This window comes from Periplaneta americana, chromosome 16, assembly GCF_040183065.1.
Source record: "Periplaneta americana isolate PAMFEO1 chromosome 16, P.americana_PAMFEO1_priV1, whole genome shotgun sequence".
NCBI lineage: Eukaryota > Metazoa > Arthropoda > Insecta > Blattodea > Blattidae > Periplaneta > Periplaneta americana.
The window spans coordinates 164,272,010-164,284,997 of NC_091132.1; the positions used below are offsets into that span (position 1 = coordinate 164,272,010).

The window sequence follows — 12,988 nt, forward strand, 5'->3', positions numbered from 1 at the left end:
CGGCAGAGGCAACAACAGAATGGTGGTCCATCTTCGCTTATTTTCTTTATGTTCCCTAGTAAATGCTTGGCTTCTATACAGAAAAATAAAGCCTCAAAGCAGCAACAGAAACAGCAGCATCATTGGTGGCAGTACAAATGCTAACAACAGCGGCAGCGGCAACAACAGAATGGTGGTCTATCTTCGCTTATTTTCTTTATGTTCCCTAGTAAATGCTTGGCTTCTGTACAGAAAAATAAAGCCTCAAAGCAGCAGCAGAAACAGCAGCATCAGTGGTGGCAGTACCAATGTTAGCAACAGCGGCAGCGGCAAAAACAGAATGGTGGTCCATCTTCGCTTATTTTCTTTATGTTCCCTAGTAAATGCTTGGCTTCCATACAGAAAAATAAAGCCTCAAAGCAGGAGCAGAAACAGCAGCATCAGTGGTGGCAGTACCAATGTTAGCAACAGCGGCAGCGGCAACAACAGAATGGTGGTCCATCTTCGCTTATTTTCTTAATGTTCCTGTAGTAAATGCTTGGCTTCCATACAGAAAAATAAAGCCTCAAAGCAGCAGCAGAAACAGCAGCATCAGTGGTGGCAGTACCAATGTTAGCAACAGCGGCAGCGGCAAAAACAGAATGGTGGTCCATCTTCGCTTATTTTCTTTATGTTCCCTAGTAAATGCTTGGCTTCCATACAGAAAAATAAAGCCTCAAAGCAGCAGCAGAAACAGCAGCATCAGTGGTGGCAGTACCAATGTTAGCAACACCGGCAGCAGCAAAAACAGAACGGTGGTCAATCTTCGCTTATTTTCTTTATGTTCCCTAGTAAATGCTTGGCTTCCATACAGAAAAATAAAGCCTCAAAGCAGCAGCAGAAACAGCAGCATCAGTGGTGGCAGTACCAATGTTAGCAACGGCGGCAGCGGCAACAATAGAAAGGTGGTCAATTTTCGCTTATTTTTTTTATGTCTTCTAGTAAATGCTTGACTTCCATATAGAAAAATAAAGCCTGAAAGCTCTACAGAACAGCTCCTCAATTTTCGCCGTGTCTTGGCTCTTACAATACTGAAAGGGCATGGGTTAAGCTCTCACCAAGGAAAAATTGCTCCCATTCCCCCAAGAGATATAAGATTTGACGGTCAACACAAGTGGCCAGTTCAAAATGAAACTCAGTGAAGGTGTGCTAATTGTACAGGGAAAACAAAGTTCATCTGCAGCAAGTGTGAAACTGGACTCCACCCTAAATGTTTCTACCCTTACTACACAAAATAGTATTTGTACAATGCAAAGGCTTCTGTCAGAAGAGCAGTTGAAAAACTGATTCTACAATGTATATATGTATCTGCAACATAATAAATACATAAATACTTTTTGAACTACATAAAGGGATTATTCTATTCAACTTCTGTATCACTGATCATTACGTATACCGTCCTATTTATGGGACGGTCCTTAATTTTTATCCCAGAAGGTAAATAAAGTTAAAACTGATACGAAAGCATTCTTAAGTCAACAAATAGCAAACTCAGAAACGCATTTTTGAAGTCATTAATAACGTTATGCAGTTACGGGTTATTTGCTTACTGTACTAAAATTTTATTTCACCAAAGTTAGCTTCACTAAAACGTTTGAACTGAACTGCCATTTTCAGTTGACTATATATATGCGGTAAACAAATGACGATCGCAAAGCATGTTTCACAATACCGTAAGGAATTTGCAGTTTAAATGTTTGCAAACAAAGAAACAAATGGTAGGAAGGTGATAAAACAACAGAAAGTGTATAAAGATTAGAAGAAATAAAGTAGTCTAATAGAATAAAATAGATATTAATTGACTTTCTAAAATTCAGTTTTACTAATGTTAGCTTTACCAAAATGTTTGAACGGAGCGGCCATTTTCAGTCGACTATCTATGCGGGAAACACTCGCAAAAGCATGTTTTAGTAACATAAAGAATGTGCAGCTTGAAATGTTGGCAAACAAAGACACAAATGTTAGGGAAGTGATAAAAACAAACAAATGGTAGGGATGTGATAAAATTGTAGCGATAAATACATATGATTGGTTCAAACACGTCCTTTCGTAACGTTTTATTAGTCAAAAGCAGTATGACGTAGTAAAAGTGTAATAGTCATGAGAAAATTGTATTGGTATTACCTCTAACTTAGTATTTGTTATTTGCGAACGCAAAAGAAATAATAATGCTTTCAAAGCTTTGCAACAATGTAATTTTAAATTATAAAAGAATATAGACCTAGTAAATAATTTTTTTCCTTTACCTTAAAGGTAAGTATAGTCGTACTTAACGACATAAAAGAATACAATGACTCAATTGAGAGAAGTATTTCAGATACCTATCTATAGGAAACTTAGGACTTGCATACACTCCTATTGAATGCATTATGTTTGACGAGCAGCTTCCTACAGAAACGAGAAACACATTAGACATAAATAAACAAAAACAAATATATAAACAAGTAAGTCTATGTATTTAATACTAATCCCATTTAATTTTATATATGGTATAGAACTACTATCAAGAGTAGAATTCCCAGACGGGCCGTAAAATACGATTGTCCCGAGAAAAGTGTTCTGGACAGCTTTCTGTCCCGTATTTTAGAGTTCCAAATTGAGAAAAAAATGGAAAAGTTACAGTGTCTATTGTATATTACAAATTACAAACATCGCACTTCATCATTGCAGATGAGTGTAGATAGGCTATTTTTAAACAATATTATTGCGAGTTATTAATTTCTCAAGGTGAACGATGGGAACACCAAAGGTTTAGATGAAGACAGGGTGGAACGTTTTAAAAGTACTGAGTACTTGTTTTGTAAAATATTACTGCCCAACACCTGTAGGCTATTAATAAGTAAGAACTGGCCTTTATAAACAAAAATAATATTTGTTTCACTTCCTAAAGATACGAGAAACACATCAGATATAAAGAAACAAAAACAAATATTATAAACAAATAAGTCTTATGGCCGGTTTTTCCAAGTATTGTTAGAAAATTTAACGACTGTTAAACTCTAAACAGTTTGTTAATTAATAAAATTGTATGTTTCCAACACCAGTTTGGATTAACAGATTATTAACAGTTTGTTAATTTTAAAATGTAGAATTACGGCCAGTTAACTCGTTTAACAGTTAGTTAAATACGGCCGATGTCTCCACAGCTGTTCGAACAGAAGTTGCGAAATTAATATTTTGTGTCTCTCTGTAGGGAATGTTTGGCATATGACTGGTAACGTAACATTTAAAAAATACTTTGAACTGTTTGAATACATCAGTGTTATTTTATTTCTTTCGTATTTCGTATCCATAATAGCAATGAGGAAATATAACCTTACTTTGTAATTATTATTCAGTACGTCAGCTACAACTTTCATTTGTCAACTGTTTGTTTATGGAGCGTGGCCTACTATAACAGGTTGCCATTTTAAGCAAGTTTCATGACTCACTCTATAATATCTGAATTTAAAGATTAATTTTAGTCAATCAAAAATTGTCTTACTCGTGTAGAATTATTACCAACTGCTGTTGAGTAGTTAAAACAGTGCTAACAGACGTTATAGTTAAGTATTGGTTATCTTAAACAAAATTATGTTGAACAAATGGAAAATACATGAACAAAGCGTTAAAAATAAACAGACTGTTAATTTAACATTCGTTAAGCAAAATTAAAAATTACTTGGACAAACCGGCCATAAGTATTTAATAATAATTCCATTAATTTTTGTATATGGTATAGAACTACTATCAAGAGTGCTACTTACAAACTCTTGAACAAAATTGGAATTATTTTCTCACCATTTTGTCAATTGTGCAATGTTTAGGAAGAAGTACATCAGAATCATTTACAGTGATGTCCAGCCCTTTCCTATAAACCAACGTCGCCATCCCATTCTCTGAAGTGCTGTTCTTCAATTTCGTTCCAGCACAGCACGCGTTCTAACCTTACCTCCCCTGATATCCCTCTCCTACCTGCAGTCTTATGCTAGACGTCATAGGGAAGTACAAGTTTAATACAGTGCATCACTCGACCTTATGCAAAAGAGTAAAGAGCATTGAAGGTTTCACCACAATATCCTCAATTACTTCAGTTTTTTCTTTTTATTTTAAATAATAATATAACAATTTGTTATAGGAATAATATTGTGACAGCGACGTGAACTCAAGACCAGCGTCCCGCAAGAGAGCAGATCGCGCGGCGGAGAGAAGAGAGGGGATGTATTACGTCAACGCGACGAGGGGAGAGTGCGCGCGCAGCTGCTACTTACGGAGTAAAGGGGGACGGACCCTGCCGAATCTTCTAGAGAAGTCCGTCCGAAGCGGAGATAGCCAGATAATTCGAGAAGTCGTACTTTCCAGAAACTGTGGTGTGAGTATAAATTACGCGCACAAGTGAACGCGAGGCAGTTTCAGTTGATTAGTCAGCCAGTCAGTGAGTAAGCCAGAGCAAGCAAGCCAGTCTTGTGTACCGGAGTTCGACTCGAGTGTGCGTCCGCAACTGTGTCGGCATCCGAAAGCCTGAGTTCGAGTGCAGTGGACGGCAGTTGGAGGGACCTGAGTTCGAGTGCAGTGGACCGCAGTTGGAGAGACCTGAGTTCGAGTACATTGAACTGTCTTTGAAGGTCTGTGGTTCGAGATACTGTGAACTCGAGTGACTGAGCTAGAAGAACTGTGAACTGAGAACTGATAGTTCTGATTTGTAAATAGTGCTTTGTAAATATTAGTTAAGATTAATAGTTCATCGTTGTTCGTAATAGTCCAAGCAAATTGTCATTGCCGTGAGTGGAGTGCTATAACGAATACTGTGTTGAGTGAAAATCCTATTGTTGACGAGAGCGTTTAAGGTGAATTGTAGAAAGGAGTTATTGTTGTGACGAATAAATTACATTGTTGTTGTTACTAATAAAACGTTACAATATCAATGTTCGACAGTAAGTGTAACCAGTTTTTCCCTTCCATGAAAATTAACAAACCTAATCTAAGGAGTCGACTGACAGACAATAACTTATGTTCAGTTTTAAGAACTGCACCTGCTAACATAATATTACCGATATAAAGAATGTTATAAATAAAAACAAACGGTAAAGAAGAATTGTCTCTGGCAGGGCCTTCAAGTGAGAAGAATGAACTCTTGTGATATATGAAAATGTGTTTCAACATTGTAAATACACATTGCAATTGCAACCAATAATTAATGAAATAAAAGCTTAGGAAATGATTATCTTTCTTTGTTGTTCAGTTTGTGCATGTATTTACGTACCAGTATAAAAACTTGGAATGGGAGAAACGCGGGGTCAATATCAACGGCATAAAACTTTCTCATCTGAGGTTTGCAGATGACATTGTCTTATTCGCTGACTCAGCAGCAGAACTGCAAAACATGATTGAGGAACTCAATATCAAAAGTACTTACATTGGACTGACCATGAACAACACGAAAACGAAAGTGATGACAAACGCACGGGAGATCCCAATCAGAGTAGGCGACACAGAATTGCAGTATGTCTCTGAATATGTGTATTTGGGTAAAATAGTTGCCTTCTCACAAAGAAACCACAAAGAGATCAATAGAAGAATTTCATCGGCATGGAAGGCATTCTGGAGCCTGAAGTTCATATTGACGGACAAGACAATAAACTGCAATCTCAAGTTCGAGGCACTAGAGACATGTATAATCCCAGTTTTGCTATACGGCTGCCAAACTTGGACATTCTCCGAGAGACAACGCTCGAGTATACAAACATGCCAGAGGAAGATGCAAAGAAAAATACTGAGCACCACACTACGAGGCAGAATGACAAACGAAACACTACAAAGACTGACGAACACTACTGACGCAGCAGAACGAGCCATGGCAACGAAGTGGACCTGGGGGGGGGGGGGGGACATGTGGCGAGACTACATGAGACAAGATGGATCCATGCAGTCACGATGTGGGACCCCTATGTCGGAAAGAGAGGACAGGGAAGACCACGGCTCAGATGGTCTGACATGTTTACCAAAGAGGAGGGGAAACAATGGTCGAGGACAGCAAAGAACAGGGAAGGTCATTGTAAATAGATAACGTAATCAGTGTTAAGATATTGTAAATAGTAAAGTCAGTATTAGTAAAAGTGTAAGATAAGTTTTGTAAATAGTAAAGTCAGTGTTGAGAAAGTGTCAGGTAAATAGTGTAAATAGCAATCAGTGTTTGTCAAAGTGCCAGTGTCAGTATAATGTGTGTAGTGCAAGAATAAAAATGAACAAAGAACAGTGCTGGGACTAGTTAAAGTTGAACAGGGTTATTAACCATGTCACAAAAGTAGTATACACGACAACCTCGCCTACGAAGCAAATACACTTGAGCCATCCCTGTCGAAGGGGTTCTAACCCCATCACAGGAGGCCTGTGCCCAACATGGGACATTATGGCTAACATTCATTCATCATTCATTCATTTATTAATTTGGTTATTTCTTTCAATGTTCCATGACAATATAATTCAAGTGCAATACATACTACTTTCGCCTAGGAAAACGTGCGGTATTATTTAAAGAGAATTAGTGTTAATTTATAAGGAAATATAATTATATATCACAAATATTTTCAATTTTAAATAATGTTATTGTCTTATTTCTTTGCCTTTGTTGAATTTTTCTAAATTTATTACACCTTTTTTACTGCGGATTGTTGTGCGCGACGCATCTCAGGTACTAATAATATAAATTGTCTCATTTATATGATTGTGATTTCACTACAACTACAATACCTTACTTACAGGAACACTTTCTACATCGGTGCCTGAACACTGAGTACTCGTACAGTTATCTGCAGTCTTTTACAGAGAAGTGCACGGCTATCCCATAACTTGAAAATCATCAATCAGTTTTCATGATGATTTCGTGACACCACTGCTCTAAACTCACTAGGTGTGCGAGCTATTTGTGAGTAAGAGAGTTAGGGCTAGTTTCACCAACAAATGTTAACTGTTTAACATATGTTAAAGTGGTTTAACAGAAAATTTAACATTTGAAGTGTTTCATCAAGCTTCGGTAGGCCTAACATATGTTAAATTTCCTTCCAAACTTAACAGTCCATTCATGAGCTGTTAAACTGCTTAATGTTTGTTTAATTTCAAAATGGCGGCCAATCGTCTGAATGCACATCTGCTATATCCGGATTATCTTAATGCTGTAGAAGCTGAAGGTGAGAGAGTGATTACTAGAAAGAATGATTTTGAAAGTATGTCAAATAAAAAGTTTCTGGAAAGATACAGATTATCAAAAAATTTTGTAGAAAAAGTGCTCCATGAAACTGAACATAGCTTAGATCGACTGACAGAAATTGAACATAGCTTAGATCATTTAACAAACAGGAACTTTCCACTCTCTCCTATGCAACAATTTCCCATTGCTTTGCGATTTTATGCGACAGGATCCTTTCAATTAATTGTGGGAGACACTGCCGAAGTATCAAAAGCAACAGTATGCAGAATAGTTCATAGGGTCTCTTCTGTAGCATCATTGAGACCAAGATATCTGCAGCCAAACTTTCTCCTTCTCCTTAACGGTAACGCCATCGGTTTTTTTGTTTTCTACTATGTTTCTATGTTTGTGTATTATATCTACAAGAATTTGCTTTCCGTTTTCCGAGAAATTGCTGCCACGAACACGTTTATTACGCTTTTCAATCTCCATCATACTGCAAACTTTTAAAACTGAACTTCCACACAAAGAAAGCAGACTTGTTTTGAATTACTTTCGATGAAACCGGAAGAGGAAAACAAAACACCAACGCCAAGTGTGAAATAGGCAACGTTCAGAAACTGGAAAGATGATCACTACTTTCTAGATTCACACAAATTCTTACTTAACTACGCGTTAACAAATCTTTAACAGGCTTTCTTGAAAAGTAAAATTTGTAACAAATTGTTAAAGTTCTAATCATTCGTTACTTAACTTATAGTTAAGTAATTTTTAATATGTGTTGGTGAAACCGGCCCTTAATGGCTCTATTTTTTTTGTTCGTTATTCAACAACGCTGTATCAACTACTAGGTTATTTAGCGTCGATGCATTGGTGACAGCGAGATGGTATTTGGCGAGATAAGGTCGAGAATTCGCCACAGATTACCTGGCATTCACCTTATGGTTGGGGAAAACCTCGGAAGAAACGCAAACAGGTAATCAGCCCAAGTGGGAGTCGAACCCGCGCCTGAGCGTAACTTCAGACCGGCAGGCAAGAGCCTTAACCGACTGAGCCACTCCGGTGGATAATGGCTTTATTGCTAAGGACTGTGCATTAATAACATCATCAACAAGTTTCTTGAGTGTGTGGGACAGTAGGGCTAGGTCTATGAAGTGGAAGGGGGAACAGTGGACAAGCAGAACCTGGTGAAACAATGTTCAAGAACCAATGTATGTATTATTGTAGTTGTAATTCCGGTGCTGTGAAAGATTGATGTCCCTGACTACATTAGAATCCATGAATTAATGGACGAAGAAACAAACAAATGAATGAATAAATAAATAACAGTTATCAATGAGGAAGCAACCAAGTAAGATGTGATTGACCATGAGCCTGCTAACTTAGCAAAGTGCAGTAGTATACGGAAGCAGTTTCATAGTGATTAATAAGCCAGGTGAAAGATATATGGAGAATGGATACCACGAGTCTAAAGGCGACCATCGATACTATTAACAAAAAATGAGAAGATCTACAAAAGGAAAACAATATATTAAAAAAGAAGGTGGAATACTTAGAAGAAAGAAAAGGAGGAACAACTTAATTTTCTTTGGTATTAAATGGTGCATCAGTGGGTTGAAATAATAGTAGGTTCAGCTAGGTAATGGATAAATAGAAGTGAACTGTTGTACTTTTTTTCAGTGTTAAATAGGTTATAAATAAAGTGAAAGCAATGTTGCTAGGATATGAGCGCTAATGTGTTGTGTGAGAAGAGTTTAGACAGTGAATATAATAATAGTTCAAGTTTTTAGTGAAATAGTCAACAAGGGTTAGGTCTTATATATTAAATAAGTTATATATATTGTTATTTAAAGTATTAAGCTAGTTATGAAGGTAGGAATGATTTTTAAGGTAACTGAGAATAAGAGAAGTAGAATAGTAGTGGATAAAGTAAAAGGATGGTCAAGTGAAAGTGAAGGGACATGAAAGAAATAGCAAGAACAGGCTTTAAGTGTCAAAATACGTCTTGTTTAAAGTTGTAAATAGTGCAAGTAAGGCAATGCTGGCCCAAATACAGAAATGTGAAGGGCCAGCAGGACCGAAGATTTTGAGAAATATATATCATGTCATGTCATGTCATATCATCTATACTAATAATAAATCTGTAGCCGAAATTTTTCTGGTAATTTTCGATTTTCCAAAAGTAATTGGTCCTAACATACATAATTAACCACCCTGAAACGGAAAATCGCTTTTTTGAAATTTTTCTTTGTATGTCTGTCTGTCTGTCTGTCTGGATGTTTGTTATCTTTTCACGTGATAATGGCTGAACGGATTTCAATGAAAATTGGAATATAAATTAAGTTCGCTGTAACTTAGATTTTAGGCTATATGACATTCAAAAACGTTATTTAAAAGGGGGTTATAAGGGGGCTTGAATTAAATAAATCAAAATATCTTGCTTATTATTGATTTTTGTGAAATATGTTACATAAAAAAGTTTCTTTAAAAATGATTTCCAATAAGTTTTATTCCTTGCAAAATTTTGATAGGACTGATATTTAATGAGATAAATAAGTTTTAAAATTAAAATACAATGACATCTAAGGTGTGTAATGAAATGATAACAAATGACTACGTCTATAAGGGGTCTTGGCCAAAAACAATCCAAAGCTATGAAAAATAGCCTACAGAGAATGTTTCTGTGTTTGTATGAAGTAATATCGAAAGCTAAATTAACCGGTTTGTATAATTAATTATTATTTCACCATTGGAAGGTGTAGTTTCTCTAGATGGACATAATGCTATAATGTCATTACAGTAACTTCTGAGTGCTCTCTGGACCAAAATGATCGCATTTTAATTATTTAAATACAATTTAAATTAAGTAGCATATTAAACGATTTATCCTTCTATCAAACACAAATGTTCCCTGACTCAATTATCCTATTTTAATTATGTAATTACTTTATATTTATTTCTACGGCTAGTAAATAAATAAAATAAGGAAATTAATGTTAGATAATGACTTCCTAAACGTGACGAGCGATTCACAGAAAAATTCTTGGAATGGACTCAAGATGGTAGTTCATTATTCCCCAGGGAATAACAAAAACTTCAATTATAATGAAACTGTAGAAATTAAGTTAAAGATTTCAAGACCCTAGGATGCAATATAAGTGTATACAAATTCATGTAGATTATTTTCTTGATAATCTAGGCACTTTTAGTGAAGAACATGAAGAAAGGTTTAACAGTACTTATGGAAACCAGATATCAAGAGAAGTAGAATGTGAATGTGATAACTGATTATTTCTGGATGATTTGGGCAGACAGTTCTTCTGAAGCTGTTTCTGAACAGTCAAGAGAACTGAAACTTCGAACACAATGAACTCTCTACGTGAAGACTAGTACATAACACTCACCTTTCGGCGTTAGCCTCGTCTTCTGCCGTCACTTCCACCCTTGGCTGCTCACTGATGTCACACTGCTCTTCCTACAAATACAGAGCAAATAGAACAAAAAGATAGCTCAACTTACATGAATAAAAGAGCATCGATTTTAGTTGCCACACAACTGTGTTTAAGTCTTATTAGGCCTAGAAGAATTTTACCTAATTAAACATGGGCTATTCCATGTCAAATCGACCGAAATATTGAGAAAATTGACCTTGCAATTTTTAAATACAATGAAACTTCTTCTGTCCGTTGACAACTGTGATACAATGCTTTGTGCAAAGTTTGAGGCATCAGAACTTCATAGTGTTTCAATTAAACATTTAAATTTATAGTATTTTCATAAAATTAGCAACTTTAAACTGTTGTGGCTCCGAAAACATTTCACCCAATGATCAAAATTATGGCTTATTTTGATGCTGAAAAATTAAAGTTTATATTGACATGTAAACAGTTTTTCTTACTTTTTATGGAAATGGAGAAATTTAGATTTTTCTTCATTAAGACGCCTTTGCAGACGAAAAAATATTTTTAAAATATATGGTTAGATTCAGCATTGAAAGTACACATAAACATATATTTTTTACTGGTGCACTGTTGATAAGAAAGTACTGAAAATATCAAATAAAGAAAATAAATAGTACGCGCGTGAACTAACCAGCTGACTGTAGGTAGTCGAGACAAGCAAGACCAGGAGACAAACACGTGATGTGTCGTCTAGCAGTCATGGCTGGGCTAGCTTTATCACAAGTTTTCATAAACACAGGAGTAAAATGACTAACAATGCTCACTTATCTTCAGCTCTCGGCCAGTGCGTGGGGTATTGCGCCATTCAAGTTTGGGCGTGTGAAAATAATTTATTTAATACCCTCGAAACTTATTGCTGAGCCACTAAGAAAACAATGCCGAATCCCTCTTAATAATGCAAGGTTTTTTAGCAATATTTTTTACATTTTTATAAATGGCCAAAAAGCCTAAAAGTAAGTAAAATCAGATTATCTTCTCTCTGTGTATAATAAAAATAAGTATTACTTCTTATCATAACCTACTAAATGTCAGCTTCAAAATGAGCTCCCGTTCAATGTTCTGCAGTAAACGGTTCCAGAGTTCTGAGCACTGAAAGAGGGTTTTTATAAAATACGCTAAATTTGTCGCTCAATAGTATGAAAACCGACTTTCGATAGTATATTTTTGAAAATGCACTCTCCTCAGCACCTTGTATATATGGAAAAAAATTATAGTATTAAAAAAATGTGACTTTTTTGCTGATCGATTTCATATGGAATAGCCCATATATTTCACGGGGCACATCTTTTCCTTGTAGAACAGCTTTTTTTAAAAACCTTTTTCAACATGTGACACACTCATACAATCTGTTGTTAACAAGCAGGAGGGGAATTTCGAGGGTTGTACGAGGAAATGAGTATACTACAAAAAAAAAAGGTATATGTATATGCATTAATATAATAAATATTTTCAATTTTATATGAATTACTTATGAATCAACATACCGAGGAATGATAATATGATGAATGGTGAAAAGGCACATATTGCAAAAGACGTTGGAAAGAGAAACAAAATATGTATTACTCAAATAGAACACAATTTTTGTATTTTTATATTATGCCTATGATAGAAACGTAAAATTTAATGACAGAAAATTATTACAATGCAATATCAGCGTGATAATTCACTTGTTACTCACGAAATTTGAAAACATGCAATATCATTACATGTGTTTGCTAAGGCATTTAGTGCATGAAACAGTTTGTTTCATAAAGCCAAGTAAAATACGATATTTTTAAAGATTGGCAAGATATTCTAATTTTATTGATCTGGTTACCCTTGATGTGCGTCAGTCATTCTCTTCTCTGCTGCTCGCACACCTACACTGTGTTTATTGAAATTCGGTATTCTTCCGCACACCAGCGGATCTTTCGAGTGTGCCATGGCAAACTGGAGGAAAGTGCATAATAGCAGAAATTATCTATGAAGGAATAATTCAATTTCAAGTCTCGCAGTCGGTGCATTTTGTAAATGGTTTATTTTACGAGACTTTATCAACTGCAATGGTTAACTAATGTTTTAGAGAAATGAAGGTGATAATGACAGCACAATGATTTCAGTGGCCAGCGTCGGAAGTTAGCCAGTTTCACAGAAAAAACTTAAAAAAAAAAATAATAACTTGTCCCCACCAGCAGCTGAACACCAATGCACCAGTTTTACAGTCAGACATGGTAATCATAACACCACACTTTTGGACAAAAATTCGTGCAATTCCCCCTTTTGTAACATTGTCTAAACTATGTCACTGTATGGCTTCAAATTTTTACATTACCAGATATATACTGGCCCTGTTCAGAAAATTCCT

At 35.7% G+C, this 12,988-nt stretch overlaps 1 protein-coding gene and 1 long non-coding RNA gene across 5 annotated transcripts in view; one reads left to right on the forward strand and one right to left on the reverse strand.

The window, feature by feature from the left end:
• The window catches only part of LOC138691745 (uncharacterized), a 400,261-nt gene that overhangs the window by 323,179 nt on the left and 64,094 nt on the right, over positions 1 to 12,988 (forward strand). The window lies entirely within an intron of this gene.
• The window catches only part of LOC138691737 (zinc finger protein 83-like), a 35,559-nt gene that overhangs the window by 8,518 nt on the left and 14,053 nt on the right, over positions 1 to 12,988 (reverse strand). For all 4 annotated transcript variants that reach the window (XM_069814047.1, XM_069814048.1, XM_069814049.1 and 1 more), the window contains exon 4: positions 10,588 to 10,658. In XM_069814047.1, the coding sequence (XP_069670148.1) occupies positions 10,588 to 10,658 (71 nt within the window). The remainder of the gene's footprint in view (positions 1 to 10,587; positions 10,659 to 12,988) is intronic.